Genomic DNA, 15,656 nt, shown 5'->3' on the forward strand with positions numbered 1-15,656 from the left:
CACTAAAATGAGATTCAATTTTTTTCTTTTTTTCTTTTTCATAGATCTTAGAGAACTACCTAAAATGCATATATTATAGTGACAAAACAGACACTCAAATCAAAAGTTACAACTAAATCTTCTAAAAATAAGAATCCCAACCTCATTCGTCATTTTTTTATCATAAATTATAAAAATAAATCAAAAAATATATCTACATGCTCAAAATTGAAAATATATCATTCACTATTCATCATTTACGATTTTCAAAATCGTCCAAAATTATTACAATCTTCATTGCAAAACCCTAAGTATGTGAAGATGAGAAAAAAGTAGTTTGAGTAATCATAAACATTGCAAGAAGAGATGGGGTTGGAACCATTTAGATATAAAAAGTCTACTAAATGGACCATCAAACAAGGTCCAAAAGTCCCCACCCACCCACAGAGGGTCTACTAAATAATTTTTCCTTATTGAAATTGCAATATATGGTCAAAGTACTACCTCAATCGACAAATTCACTTTAAAACAACAAACTTTAGTTTCTCCTTCAAAAAGTATAAATTTGTAAGAATTAGAAAACACTGATAAACGAATAACACTTTCGGTATTAATGATTTTTTGATAACCATTTGGGAAATTTCTCATTACTAAAACAGCCATGTTATTAGGGCTGCAACCTGGGCGGGTTGGAGGGTAAACCCATGCTCAACCCAAGTAATAAAACCCTCAACCTGACCATCGGGGCCTAAGTTCACCAACCCAAGCTTGATCTGTTGAAATCGAGTTGAGCTCAAATTAGTCTGATTTAGGTAATTTTAAATGATTTGGTCAGGTTGGGCCCGTTGAATAACCCTAATTTCTTTTTGGTTAGCAAATACATTTTACATTTTAAAAAGATAAATACAATATAAAAAATAAAATCACATATAACCTTCAAATCCAGTATTGAGAGAATATTTAGACAAAGTGTTTTGTCCTATATGAGCTAAAAGTTTCGGAATGCCTTGTTTTTTTGTGAGGATGATCTCATCCTCTCAAAACATTAGTCAATTCTGAAATTTCTAACCTTAGTTTACTAGTTGAAGAATCGTGGATCGTGAATTTTTTACCATTAATTTATAATCACCTTTCATGGGGTTAGAAGTTTCGGAATGGGCTGAGTTTTTGTGAGAAGGGTCTCCTCACCATAGATATCATCTTCACAAAAAATCAGCTCATTCCAAAACTTTTTAGTCATATACAACAAAACTTTGTCTAGAACATTTTCTATATATATATAAGACAACGTTCTCTAGACAAAGTTTTATCCTATATGACAAAAAAGTTTTAAAATGGGCTGATTTTTTGTGAGAATGATATCCTTATACTCGCAAAAAATTAGCCCATTCCAAAATTGACCCCATGAAAAGTGGTTAGAAACTAACAGTAAAAATTGAAGATCCGCGCTTCTTCAACTTGTAAATTGTGGTTAGAAATTTCATAATAGGGTGATTTTTTGTGAGGACGATCCTTTCACCATAGAGATCATCCTCACAAAAAATCATCCCATTCCAAAACTTTTAGCCCATATAAGACAAAACACTTTATCTAGAATTTTGTCCCTTAAACCCATTTTCATCTGAGCGTAGAGGTGGAGGGTTTGTTCAATTTTGTAGAATGATTTTCACGATAAGAAGATCCTCCTCACAAAAAATCAGCCCATTCCAAAACTTTTAACCCATATAAGACAAAACACTTCAACCAGGACTTTGACAACCGAACTCTACCCCATAACTTATACACAAATATTTATGTGTAATGATATTCTAACACCCCCTCTAACACGCTCCCATCACAGAATCATAGATCAGTTGCCACATGATATATATAGCCATAAATCTTTTCTTGTGCATCGCAAGGCTAATGATCTACACATAGGGGGGCATCATATTATCACGTCTCAATAGTTAAATATTAGTCTCAATAGTTATATATTAGTATTGTTCAGGTTGTTAATTTATTTTTTTTAATATTTACTAAAACTGGTATATAATTCATATTTATTTATTTGTAGTCATATTTGCCATTTATTTATTTAAAGTTCCTGTGAACCTCATGCTTGCAAGACAAACGGGATGTCTCGAACGAAATTTTGAAAATCTTGGCCGAGTAAAACTCGACGAAGTCAACCAGGATTTTGTAATTTTTTATTAAAATTTATATATTTATTATATAAATAAAATAGGATTTTATGACTAAACATCTTCTAATCTACCTTGTTTTATTAAAAATTTATAATTATGTTAATATAAGAATATGTAAATCAATCATTATACATCAAGTCAAATAGATTGTCTCGTCTAAGACGTTAACTCGATCTCGTCCATGGACAAGACAAGACTTCTAACCGAGTTTTGAAACCATTGTCAACCTACATTCAACTCAAGAGCAATAAAGATAAATTCATCAAATTGTCCACAGCGTACAGCAGACAACCTTCTTAGTTTTAAAAAAGAACATTACAAAGTCAGGTACATAGATGATAGATGACCATTTTCATAAATAAATTTGATTCAGTAATTCAAGTTGCTGTTTTAGTTATTTCCTTACAAAAAGTTATAATAGATAATATTCTCCAATAAATTATTTAAAAAAAAAAAAAAATTGTTTTCAAGATGACCGTTTGGTTACTAACATGCCAAATGTCCCAAGGTGATATATTGTCAAAAATAATTTCAAGTAGCTCAAAAAAACATGATACACATACAAGGCATACAAGTTTTCCTTGCAAACTATTACAATAAGGCAGGAGGAATGTAAGCTTTTGAGGCAAAATTACAAATCACTAAGTTACTCTGAATTCAGGAAGAAGAAAAAAAGATTTTAATTTATATATAAAAATAGAAAAACAAGAAAGGAAAGAGCCCCCCCCCCCCCCCCTCAACTTTTATAATCCCTTCATGTCGCCATCGTTGTTGAGTCGTAATAAATATCAGCTGAGGAAGTGTCCATGTCATTCAAACCCAACTCTTCATTTTGTTCCCAAGATCTCTCATATTCCTCGACTGCAATTTAGTTCAAACGATATTTTCTTAGATGTCATATTGATGAAAAATAAATTAAAGATACCAAACTACACAAACACATTCAGTCGCACTTGAAGGGGCGGCAGGCTTTTAGCAGAAAAAATTGGGATTAAAGGGGTAAAAGACGAAAGATATTTAAGTTAGAGGAGTATTATTGACAACAAAAAAAAAAAAAAGGGAGAAGGGGAGACAATAAAGTGGGGTTGTGCGGATCCCAATCCTTTAGATTAATCTTTATACCCGGCAAAACTGTTGCCAAGTGGGGTCCCCGTTCTGTTTTATTATATAGAAGTGTGTATACATTACAAGGTTTCATGGCTTAAAGATATAGTTTTTCCCCACAAGAGGGTTGACAGTAACACAGTAAGAAAGAATGGGTACTTGTTGGGTCCGAAAAAAGGAATGAGAGTTCTGGTATTGCTGCTTATATAGGGTAATGGAAACCACAACTGCCACACTATGTTTTGACATGTTTCCAAATTATGTAAACAAGTAAATGAATAAGAAGAAGCAAAACAAAAGTAACCTGATTTCAGAGTAAAAGCAAGAAACTCACAGACTAGTTGATGATCATCTTCAATGGCATCGGTGATTGGTGAGACAAAAGACCTTGCCAACCCATCGTCAATGATCAAAGTCCAAGGCTCCTCCACACTAAGAAGCTGCAAATTGTTAAGGACAGGAATCAAGGACTGGGGGGACCAAAAAATTCTTTGAATTTCCAGGTGCGATAGATGATAATTCAAACTTAGAACATTCAAAAGGTTATTTTATTAGAATTGGTTTTTAAATGTTTAAAGGGAAATAGCATAACCTTAGTTCTATCAAAACTAGATGAACACAAGACTTTCTGGCCAAAAAAATTTAAAAAAAACATGAATTTTCTTTGACCGGTTTACAAGAAAACATGTTTGATTCATCACTTTCTACTGCTTTAGGGGTGGATATGAAAATTCTTCGAATTTCCAGGTGCAATAGATGATAATTCAAACTTAGAACATTCAAAAAGTTATTTTATAAGAATTGCTTTTTAAATGTTTAGATCTATTAGTTCAAGATTTTGCTCCCACCTTCTCAAACTGAAAATTAATTTCAAATTTTTTGCAGCCAAATTAGGGTAGAGTTCAATTTTTCAGAAGCTGAAGTATGAGGCAAGGCACTCAGCTGGCTAGTACCTCAAAATGCAGTCAAGCACTATCACACAAGAAACACAAAAAAAGTTGAGTACATCTTATAGAGTATAGACCAAGAGGCACCCAAAAGGCATACACCTAAATATGAGGCATGAATAAGGCATATGAATTTTAGTCAAGGCATACACCTCATGTTAATTCTCTTTTCTTTTTTTCCTATTTTAAATATACACACATACACACTAGAGTTTGCCCGTGCCTACATGTCACGGCCGTATTCTTTTGAAGCAAAGTCGTATGGCGCAAAAGGTGCTAATCCACAAGCCTATTAAAATTATCTCTACACACAAAACATAGCTACCGACACAAGAGAATGGGAGCAACACGAGGCAAAGCCCGGAGGCAACTTTATTAACATAATATGCAAATTACACAGAGTAACACATTACAAAAGTAAATAGGTGTGTTACAAACAACTAGTGATTTATGACACGCGGGACTCCACGTAGCTTGGCGCGAGGGCTTGAAGTCAACATGAGTATAGGCCGGGGATTGGGACACTAGACACCCTTCCTACAAAGAGTACACTAAGTCTTTCCAAGGTTTCCAGAAGGAAACATCAAAAGTAGAGGCCAGTCATACTCTTTCCTATTTTTATTACTAAAATGTCACTAAGCTAACAGATATGCCCTGATTCAGGGCTGATATAGCTTTATATGTGAACCTTACATAGTATTACATGAGCGCTCCCGGGTGACTCCGGGGCGAGCTACACCCAACTCTAGGTGTCATCATGTATGGCCTTCACACTACGGCACGGCCATCCTCTTTGGGGTTGAATTGACTTCATTCATAAATATTTAGCAGTAACTATAAAATTATTATTTATGGTAGAAATTTCAACTATTCAAATATAAGATATTTGATCTCATTGAAAGATATAACAGAAATTTTTTTAATTATTGTTAATGTAGAGAATTAATTATCTATCAAATAATAACAATAATAATGTAGGGGATTAAAACTTGGAATTTGATCATGCGATTTGAAATTTGAAATTTGTAGTATGTGGTGGCTGCCCTAATTTTTCTGTTTTTTCAATATGTATATAATTTAAAAACCAATGCATGTGAAGCGTATGCCTCAAGGTTCCAGCCAGCCAAGCGCCTCACCTCACCCCTCAACAACTGAAAAAATTGGGGGGTAGAATTGAATCGTAGTGAAAATAATTGAAACACAATACCTTACTCAGCCTTGCTTTGAAATCTTGCCATTTGCCTTTTTTCCAATCTTCAATACTATCTCCAAAGTTAAATCCATGTACTCTATCAAGGTCTGCACTAAGATTGAATATAGATAATGAATTAAGATCCACAAGGATTAGTATTAAAAGCACTATTTATTTTGAAAAATGCATCAACAAAATAAAATGTCAGTGGTATAAATACAAGACATGAACAAATTTCTGAAAATATCTTCTTTTCTAAGCATAATATGAAGCAGTATTAACACCATCCGCTTTTTACACAGAAATTTTAAGCAAACGGATTTGTGTTGTTATTTGGACCACACATTTCTTTCAATTCTCCAGCGCCTCACTTAAATCCCCACTCAAAACATTTGTCTCTATCTTGCTTAATAGACATTGCTAGTTCAAGAGTTCCGAGGGCTAAAGAGTTCTACTAACCAATTGGATATATTTTAAGAGTTCAAGATTTCAACGGCCTTAATCAAAAGCTATCTCCTATTTATTGATATATTGTTCTCCCTTCTCTTCTTGAATAGTTCTACTAACCGATTGGACAAATAGAAAAGAAAAAGAAAAAAGGAACTTCCTATGGGTAAACAGCTATGATGGTCATATGCCATTACACCCAGATGCTTCGAAATGGGTGACATATCTGCATAGTATCCATATTGAATACTTCTATTTGTAAATGTCACGTTTGTACTGTATCGGTCAGGTACCCTTTCTGTAGTTGGTTATCAGGAATCACAAATTTCGCTTGGTTGTTTGGATCAATGTTTTTAGAGGGGAATGATACTTACGCCTTGAGGAACGCCTCACAATGAGACTTATTAAGAATGCCTTGAGGCATAAGGTTGAAACATAAAAGCAGCTAAGGAAAAGCATACCCCTCACATTTATTTTTCTACTTTTTTCTCTCTTTTAAATAAATATTTTGTCTCTTTTTTTATTTCTTTACATCTTTGTTCATATAGTTGGAATGAAAATGGTTGGCATCTAGACTTACAGTATGTTTTCTTATTGGTGGCACTTTTTCAAGGTGGGTTCTACTGGGACAATGAAGTTTTGGAAGAACATTTGATATGAAGACTACCTGTTTCACCTAGTTTTTTATCAGTGTATATAGTATGTCTGTATCCAATCACAGTAACTTGCAGGTGAGTGCCTTCATAGGGATAACAAGGGGTTCCCTTGGAACCTTGGAATTAGATGAAATCTTAATTATTTGAAAATAGATATTACAGTGGCTCTTCAAGATAGAAGTAGTTCTGAAGTGCAACAATTATAGGCTGATACTTATGGACATGAGCTCAAAAGACATGTTATCAATAAGGTCATTCTATATGCTCAGATAAGTACTTTCCCAAATATTGCAGTTTGGAAATGATCATTTCCTCATAAGGTGGCCTTTTAAGTGTGGGTCGCTTTTTTAGGTTAATCCTCATGATGGATGGATCTTTTTATTGGCAGGCTTGCAGATCCCAGAAAGTGCAAGGTGGCAAAGGAGACAGTTTCCACATTTCTGGGTTTTTAATCATATAAAAGTGAATTTATTAAAAAGGGGGGAAATATAAAGAAAACAAGAAGTACAATACAAGGAAGAGAACTCCTGATCCAAGGAAAAAAAGAAAGAAAACAAAATGAAGAACAATACACCAAAAGCAGCGTCCCTCCATTTGAAGACCAAGTTTTCAAATTAGATACCCTTCATAGAATAGTTTGCAAAGGGCCGCCAAAGTAAGGTGGCCTTCATCATGAAGGTCAAACCTTCTAAGTAACCCTATTTAACTTCGGAAATTCTTTTATTCCATTCTTTCCACAACACCAATAAATGGCAAACAAAATTACTAACGACAACCCAAAAATAAAAACACAAGGAGAAAAGGCTTCTGATTACCATCCCTAGTATATTTAATTATTTATCTATTTAAAAATGTATGTTACTAACACACCTTAAGCCTCAAGGCTCTGGCTAGTCAAAGGCCTAGCCTAACCTTGCGCCTGAGTGTTTAAAAACACTGCTTGAAAACATGCCATGTTAACTGTCATTCTCATTTCATGGTGCTTACATCACTAAACAAGTTACTTAATTTTCAAAAACCTAACTCATTAATTGATGTCAGAAAGAAAGGATGGTAGTCAACAATAACAAAAAAGTAGAAAAAGGCAACAAGAAACATGTAAAAGAAAGCACTTACTTTCACAAATTTTAGTAATCAATCCCTCAATTGTCGTAACAACTCCACCTAATGTGCCACTTGCCAACTCCAAGTCAAGCTCTGGTACCCTCACACTTGCATGATCTGACTGACAAATGGAACATAACAGTTTTCAGGCAGTGCATGTCGATTTTCAAGATTATAGGACAATGGGACTATTGCACAACTCAAAGGATAAGCCGCTGTCAAGAATATCCCTCCATTTCAAACAATTTCATAACAAACAATTACAAATACAACATATACCATGTTGGACCTTCTTTATTAGTGGTGCAAACTGAGCAAAGACTTCAAGGGTGTTTCTTTCAAGGATTTTGTGTTCAAGTGGGACTCGCTTTGTTATTTTAGTTGGGTTTGGGAGGTTTTTGGCCCTTTGTTTTCTTCTGTCTTTTTTGATCCTTTTGTTTCTTGTATTCTTGTTTTGGGGGCCACCTCGGCCACCCTCTTCTTTTCTTAATAAAACTTTTATACCTATAAAAAAATATAAATATACCATGTTTAAAGCATGTCGAGAATGAACCAATCACTATAGGAAGAACATATGCATTATAACATAAAGAGTTATTCCCATGTAATATGTGGTGTAGTGTCTCACGAAGGTACCAGTTTGATAAGTTGGTTGAAGTCTGACTGGTCAAAAAAATAAACTGGTTAAAGTCTGAGTATTCATACCAAACCTGGGTTTAAAACCCTCCATCACCTACTAAATTACTAACCACTGGTCTTGCTTGCCTAGCCAAGAATAAATAAATAACTCTGGTTTAGTGCCTCACACATATAGGACCAACATGTCTCATGAATTTTGGGTAAATCATGTTGAGTTTAGTCTCACATTGGACACTCATTGCCTTGTCTCTCTCCTTATAAGTTCTTGGGCCACTCTACTCGTAGCCAATTGGTTTTGAGTTGGACCCCCAAATTTAACATGGTATCAAAGCGTGCCTTTCTCTCCTCCACATCACCCAGTTCATATCTCCACGTGTTTTGGCCCAGTCTAGCCCACACGTGCAAAGGCGTGTTGAGTTTAGCCCACATCGGACACTCATTGCCTTGTTTCTCTCCTTATAAGCTCTCGGGCCTCTCTACTCATTGCCAATTGGTTTGGATAAATTTGGGGGTCCAACTCAAAACCAACTAGCAATGAGTGGAAAGGCCTAGGCGCTTATAAGAAAAGAGACAAGGCAATGAGTGTTTGATGTGGGACTAAACTCAACACGCCACTGCACATGTGGGCTGGACTAGGCCAAAGCACGTGGAGATATGAATTGGGTGACGTGGAGGAGAGAAAGGCCCACTTTGATACCATGATAAATTTGGGGGTCCAACTCAAACAAATTGCCTATAGTGGAGAGGCCCAAGAGCTTATAAGGAGAGAGACGAGGCAATGAGTGTCTAATGTGGACTAAACTCAACAAACCACACCCAATAGCCTATTGAATAGTAATTCCAACCCAGTAGACTCGGGTTTTGTCTCACCATAAGCCTTTGGACAAACCAATAAAGTCTACAAGAAGAGCATTGGCCAGCTCCAAAAGAAGAAGAAAAAAATTCCAAATTCCAAATTCCAATTGGCATTGATCACTAATGGGCTTTGTAATGTGGGTCCAATAATTAGGGAAGCTACGAAGACAGAAGAGAGTGGATTAAAGGTAAGTATAACAGATTCTCTGTGAAATCCTTGTTTAAGTACCTGCTACCTCCCTTTGCTTTATCCTTCTCGAAACCCATTATTTGGACCTTATTTATTCCTTTGAATGTTTCCTTCTTCACTTGGCTAGCCTCCCTTGGGAGGATTCTAACTTCAGATAATTTGATTCATCGCAGGTGGATCACTCCAAACTTTTGTTGTTTGTGCTTTAAAAATGGTGAGTTGGCGGATCATAATCTTTAGAACTTGGGTGCACTTTCTTTCTCTCTTTCAAGCGGTTTGGGTTCCCCCTAGTTCCTTCTTATATCTCTTGACAGGTTGGTCTCAGAATTTATTCTCCAACCGTAAAGGATATCTTTGAGCAATTCTTCCGTTTGGCATTTCTTAGGGGCTTTGGAAGGAGAGGAATAAAAAGCTGTTCCAAGGGAAGGAGAGCTCGTCACAAGCTATGGTTTTGGAGATCTTGGGCTTGTTCTATCTTTGGAGTAAGCTTAGTAAGGACTTTAAAGGAGTGGCCTTTGAAGATTTTGTATCAAGTGGGATTCTCTTTGTGCGTCATAATGTCTTTGTGATTTTGGTCAGCCTGTGAGCTGTGTGTTTTGGTTGCTTTTTGCTTTTTTTCTTTTTCTTGTCCTTTTTGTTACTATGGGGTTTGACCGAGGAGCAAGTTGGGATGGATGAATCTACAGCTGATAGTGTGGCTAGACCAGACCATTATGTCAGTCAGATTGTATGCCTAATGCATCATTATATGACTGATTGGATCCAGTTCAGAAATGAGTGGTGTCAGAACAAGAACCTATTATCTACAACAGTTTCACATTCTACCAATTCCAATTCTGGTATTGACACATGTGGTTCCAAGAGCCAACAAATATCTGATTTTCCATTGGGTATCAGTTCCTATTTGATTTTTTATTATTTCTAAACAGGTACCCGTCTTCTCTATAATTATTTTTTTTAAAAGCAAGTTAACCCATCTAGTCTGGCATTCTCCCATCCAATACCTGCTAATTCAATTTTATATAGGGAAGAAAGTCCCCTAGCACTACTACGTTTTCTAGCTCCGGTCCAGGTATTAAAGTGGCTAAAACAGGACCTTAATGATATAAGTTAGCTTTGAGTTCAACTGGTTCCAATAATGAACAATGTCTGAGAACAGGATTAATTGAGAATAAATCTTATTGGGTACCTGATGACACCCAAGCCAACTAGCACTAATGTGTGTCATTTGGCACCTTAACCATGTCAAGCCATATTCTACTTCTGTTTTATAAGAAATAGAAAGTCGAGAAACAAGATAAAAAAGAGAGGGATCACCACAACACCAATCTTCTCAAAAGTAACTCCTATTACCCACACACACCTACTTTGAAGCCCACCCCTTACTTAATTAACCCAATCTAGATACCCCTCCAGTACCACACAAATGATCTAGTCTCTCCATTCTTTCATCTTCAAATAAGTTTTATTTATTTCAAAAACTAGAACATCATTTTGTTTTTGGTTATTTTTCATTTTTCATAAATTAGGTTTTAAATTTGTATTAATCACAATTAATACAGGTAACACAATTCTTTTTTACGAATGATAAACACACAATATTTAAATATATTCAACATACCATCAAACCTAGTGTAGCCGTAGTCTCTCTCTCTCTCTCTCTCACACACACACACACACAAAACAAGTCTACCTCTGTGTGTGTAAGTGAGTGTGAGTGTGGTTGAAGAGTTCTAGAGACACATAAGTCAACCTTTCCTCTCTTTTTCTTCTTCTTTCCTCTTCTCTAGTTACATGTGTTGTTCATGACAAAGCTCTTACATTCAAATGGATGAAACTTTCTAAATTTGGGAGGACTTGTCTTTGATGATTCCAATTATAGATGGGAGATTGTATATGGGGATGACGAGATTTTGTTGTTCTTTTTTAAATATTTTTTATTTGTTTGTAATTCGTAAGTAGGTGTAACCTCCTAGGATCGTTGTTTGTTGTTGCATTTTGATCTAATAAAATCTGGGGGGGGGGACATCTATATATAATATTTTTACTACAAAATAGCAAAAATATACCTATGCAGATTGTTGACTGAATGCACATATTGATCAATTACAATACAGTCCTTTCTTTCCTCATCTTGGATATGTGGCAGGAAATGTTGTTTCCTTTGTCATAAGCCACCTAATAAGTTCTACATTTTTTTTTTTTGTGGGGGGGGGGGGGGGGGGGGATAAATAATAAGTTCTACTTTAACCAAGATAAAGGCTCTCTTGATTTAATCTTATGGAATTTTTAGTAACAACAAGCATAAAGGACAAAATTTTAATGAATGATATACTTCAATAGGAGGTACGTTAACAGGTTAAATGAGCAAGCTTTAACATGAATGTTGACTATTCCCAGCCAAATCAAGTTGACTCGCACCAAAGTGACTAAGAATTAAATAGTCACCATTTTACTATCCCTTCAAAATAAAAAATATTCCATAGCTCATTTTTGCGCACATGGATATTATACACAATAGAGATCAATCCAAAAAGAGACAAAAACAGACCTTTATCACATCACGGCACAGATCATCCTTGTTCAGAACACTAACTGTTATTCTCTTTCCTTTTTCAGGAACCTGACCACCAGCCTTTAACTGTTTCAAAAGGTAAAATATTATAAACAATGGGAAACGAAAAAAAAGAGAAAATAAAGAAAAAAATTGTGTATATATGAAAACTACTAACCTCAGAATTGCGATAACCACAACCATCACAAGAACATGCCATAACAATTACTTCTTGAAAGTACGGAATTTCTATATGTAGTTAAAGCTCAACAAATCCAACGTGGGACTACCAACGAAGAAAACTGATATATACTGAATGAAGAATAGTTTTCTAAAAAGCATTTATTTTAAATAGAACTGTGCCAAAAAATGATCAAATTGCTTCACTAGATCACATTTGAGCCCAGCATGCCCAAACACATTCATTATAACCAGATCATCAAACCTGCCATTCAAATTGTACAACTAGATCGGATTTCTGATTAGCAACAACAATTATTAGAATCTTATGATAAGAGCAGTAAATCAAATAAACTGGTACCACTATCCAAGACTTATTTAAATCCTTTTTATGATATTAAACATAAGTTATTTAGACCATTTGTTGGCGAACAACTATCCAATTCTTAAAACTCTTCTCTGTAATTCTGAATAAGAATTTGCATGTTTCTCAAGATCATTCATCTTTTCATCTCGTTTATAACATCTACAAGAACTTTCTTATTTTATAAGTAAAAAGTGTATGCTAAATAATAAGAAGATAATATAAAGCTTGAAAAGAATCCCCTACATACAAATATCAGGTTTGACATCGTTAGCACTTATGAATACATTTCTTTTGAGGGATGGTGCCCCACCTGAAGATCCTCCCAAAAACATAGCCTTCTCGGCATTTACTCTACACCTCTCAATAAAGAACCTTGCCATCCCCCTCTAATCTCAAGCACATAGATTCAACCAATCTCCATATGACCCAACCTCTAATCCTAGATCAGGGATTGCAACCTACCACCTTTCTTCAAAAACTACTATCATCCTCAAAGCTTTATCCCAAACCTAGGGTCTCAATTCAATAGCCATTTGGATTAGATTATATTGATCCTTTCAAGTATTTAAAGGATTAATTAGGCCCAAAGAATTTAAATTGCCTATTGTAAAGGTTTCAATAATCCCAATTGGCTATAGGTTGAAGGGATGAAATCAAAATTTTGCAATTAGGGATATGATGTAAACATTCAAAGTGAAACCAGTAACAATAATCTCTCATACCCAAAAGAATGTTTAGTTGGCCTATTGGAAGGGTCTATGGTTGGATAGGGTACATGTAGAAGGGGAATATGGGGTTCGGGTGGTATAAAGGGGCTGAATATGCAAGGCTGAGTGGGTTTTTGGGAGTATGGATGCCATACGTTTATATTTTATGAGAAGGCTGGGATATTGATTATATAAGGCATCCATGGCATATAAATTTGGTACATGATGTAGGACATCTACAATTCTAAGTAGTTTCCTAATTCTAATAGGATTTATTTTTATTTTCTAGTTCTAGCAGGATTTCTATTTTTATTGTTACTTTAGGAATGCTTATTTCTTATTTAGTTTCTATTTTGTTTAAATTTGTTTATATTCTTAAGGCTATAATTAGAAGTGGCAAATTGAGTTATACCAAGCGTTTATCAATCAATTCACCTTAGAGGACCCCCATCTGGAAGGAAGATCTTTTACTTGGTCCAACAATCAAGAATCAATTTTGTTGTCTAGATTGGAAAGATTCTTGGTTTCGAAGGATTGGGAAGAGCACTACTTGGGGTTATCCCAATTTGCTCTCCCTAACCTGATATCAGATCATTGTCTCATAGTCCTTCAAGCTGGTTTTTCTCCTCTAAGACCTCACCCATTTCAATTTGAAAACATGTGGTTGCGTCACGACGATTTTGTCAGACGGTAGACGGGAGGTGGAAAGAATTCCAATTTAACGGGAGCCTAGGCTTTATCTTTAAAAGAAAACTTAAGGCTTTGAAAGAGAGAATCGAAGTGTGGAATATGGAAGTCTTTGGGAGAGTTGAGGGTGTGAAGAAACCAATTTTGGAAAACAGAAGGCTTTTTTATCAGAAGGAAGAAGGACGGGGTCTTACGAGTAATGAAATTGCAACAAGGAATAATTTAAAAGCGGAATTTCAAAAAGTGACTTTAATGAAAGAAGTGTGTTGGAAACAAAAATCAAGGATTAAACGTTTGAAGGAAGGGAACAACAACACAACGTTCTTCCAGAAAATAACAAATGCCCGAAGAAGTATAAATCATATTTGTAACATAACAATCAATGGGGAGTTTTAGAGGGGGAGGATAACATCAAAGGGGGGATTGTTAATTTTTGTAGGAAGCTTTTTGAGGAGGATGAACCGTTCCACCCAGTGCTAGAGCTCCTACAATTTGACTCGATCAATCACGAGCAGAGGAGTTGGTTAGAAAGGTCTATTGAGGAAGAAGAGGAGGAGGTGTCTAGGGCCTTAACCTCAATGAGTAGGGAAAAGGCGCCCGGGCCAGATGTCTTCACTATGGATTTCTACAAAAGTTGTTGGGGAATGATAAAAGAGAATTCCATGTTAGTGATTAAGGATCTTCAAAAGAGGAATTCTTTGGATTATGACCTTAATAATTCCTTCATCACCCTAATTCCAAAGAAGTCAGGTGCTGAGGATATCGGGGATTTTAGACTTATTAGTCTTCTGAGTTCGGTTTATAAGCTAATAGCAAAGGTGTTAACAAATCAATTAAAGGAAGTGACTAAAGGTTTGATTAGCATGGAGCAAGGGGCGTTTGTTAAAGGCAGGCAAATCCTAGACGGCGTTCTAATTACTAAAATGTATTGATTCCAGGAGACGTTCGGGGAAGCAAGGCCTAGCTTGCAAAATTGAAATGTACAAAGCTTATGATCATGTGAATTAGGACTTTTTGAGATACATAATGCATCGCATGGGTTTTGGGTTAACTGGATTGATTGGGTGATGAAATGCGTGTCTACAGCTTCCTTCTCGGCTCTGGTGAATGGGACTACATCTAGGTTCTTTAGAAGCTTTCAGGGTTTAAGGCAAGGGAATCCTCTTTCTCCTTTGTTGTTTATGTTGGTTGTAGAATTGTTAGGTCGCTTCCTTAAGAGAGCTACTAGTCTTGGGATGATTTCAGGTTTTTCGATTGGGTAGAATGAGTCTAATGTGTCGTTCCTCCATTTTGCTAATGATACATTAGTTTTCTTCAATGTGGAAGACTCGCAAGTAAAGTTTTTGAGGAGTGTGTTGTGTTGCTTTAAGGTGGTTTCGAGGTTAAGAATCAATTTCCGGATGAGTAAGATGTTTGGGGTGGGAGGACTGAGGGGGTGTCTACATAGGCTGGTCTTTTTGGCTATTAGCAGGAGACCCTACCATTGACGTTCTTGGGATTGCCTATCAAAGCAAAATATAGGAATAAAACGATTTGGGATTCGGTAGCAAATGTAGAAACGATTGAGCTCTTGGAAAGGCAAACATTTATCTAAGGGTGGCAAACTTACCTTGATTATGAGCACACTCTCTAGCATCCCAGTCTATCATCTATTGTTTTAAATCCCGAGGAGTGTTAAGGAAAATTAAACCTACTTGTTAGGGACTTCTTATGAAATGATAAAAATGGGGATAAGAAGGCGCACTTGTTAAATTGGAAAATGCTTTATGAGCCTAAGAAGAATGGGGATCTCGGGATTAAGGGTCTTACGGTTGCAAACAAGGCTTTGTTAGTTAAATGGTTGTGGAAATATGGTGTTGATA

The 15,656-nt window shown here is 35.7% G+C and overlaps 1 protein-coding gene across 1 annotated transcript in view; it reads right to left on the reverse strand.

Moving 5' to 3' along the window:
* Positions 1-2,643: 2,643 nt before the first annotated feature.
* Positions 2,644-15,656, reverse strand: part of LOC147382236 (uncharacterized) — a 33,244-nt gene continuing 20,231 nt past the window's right edge. Inside the window, exons 11-16 of the mRNA XM_086428476.1 lie at positions 12,032-12,102; positions 11,851-11,940; positions 7,628-7,736; positions 5,424-5,515; positions 3,604-3,709; positions 2,644-3,026 (exon numbers count right to left, since the gene is read on the reverse strand). Coding sequence (XP_086284602.1) covers positions 2,920-3,026; positions 3,604-3,709; positions 5,424-5,515; positions 7,628-7,736; positions 11,851-11,940; positions 12,032-12,102 — 575 coding nt within the window. The 3' untranslated portion in view covers positions 2,644-2,919. The remainder of the gene's footprint in view (positions 3,027-3,603; positions 3,710-5,423; positions 5,516-7,627; positions 7,737-11,850; positions 11,941-12,031; positions 12,103-15,656) is intronic.

Source organism: Akebia trifoliata, chromosome 16 (assembly GCF_017979445.1).
Source record: "Akebia trifoliata isolate Shusen 1 chromosome 16, ASM1797944v1, whole genome shotgun sequence".
In the NCBI taxonomy this organism is placed as follows: Eukaryota; Viridiplantae; Streptophyta; class Magnoliopsida; order Ranunculales; family Lardizabalaceae; genus Akebia; species Akebia trifoliata.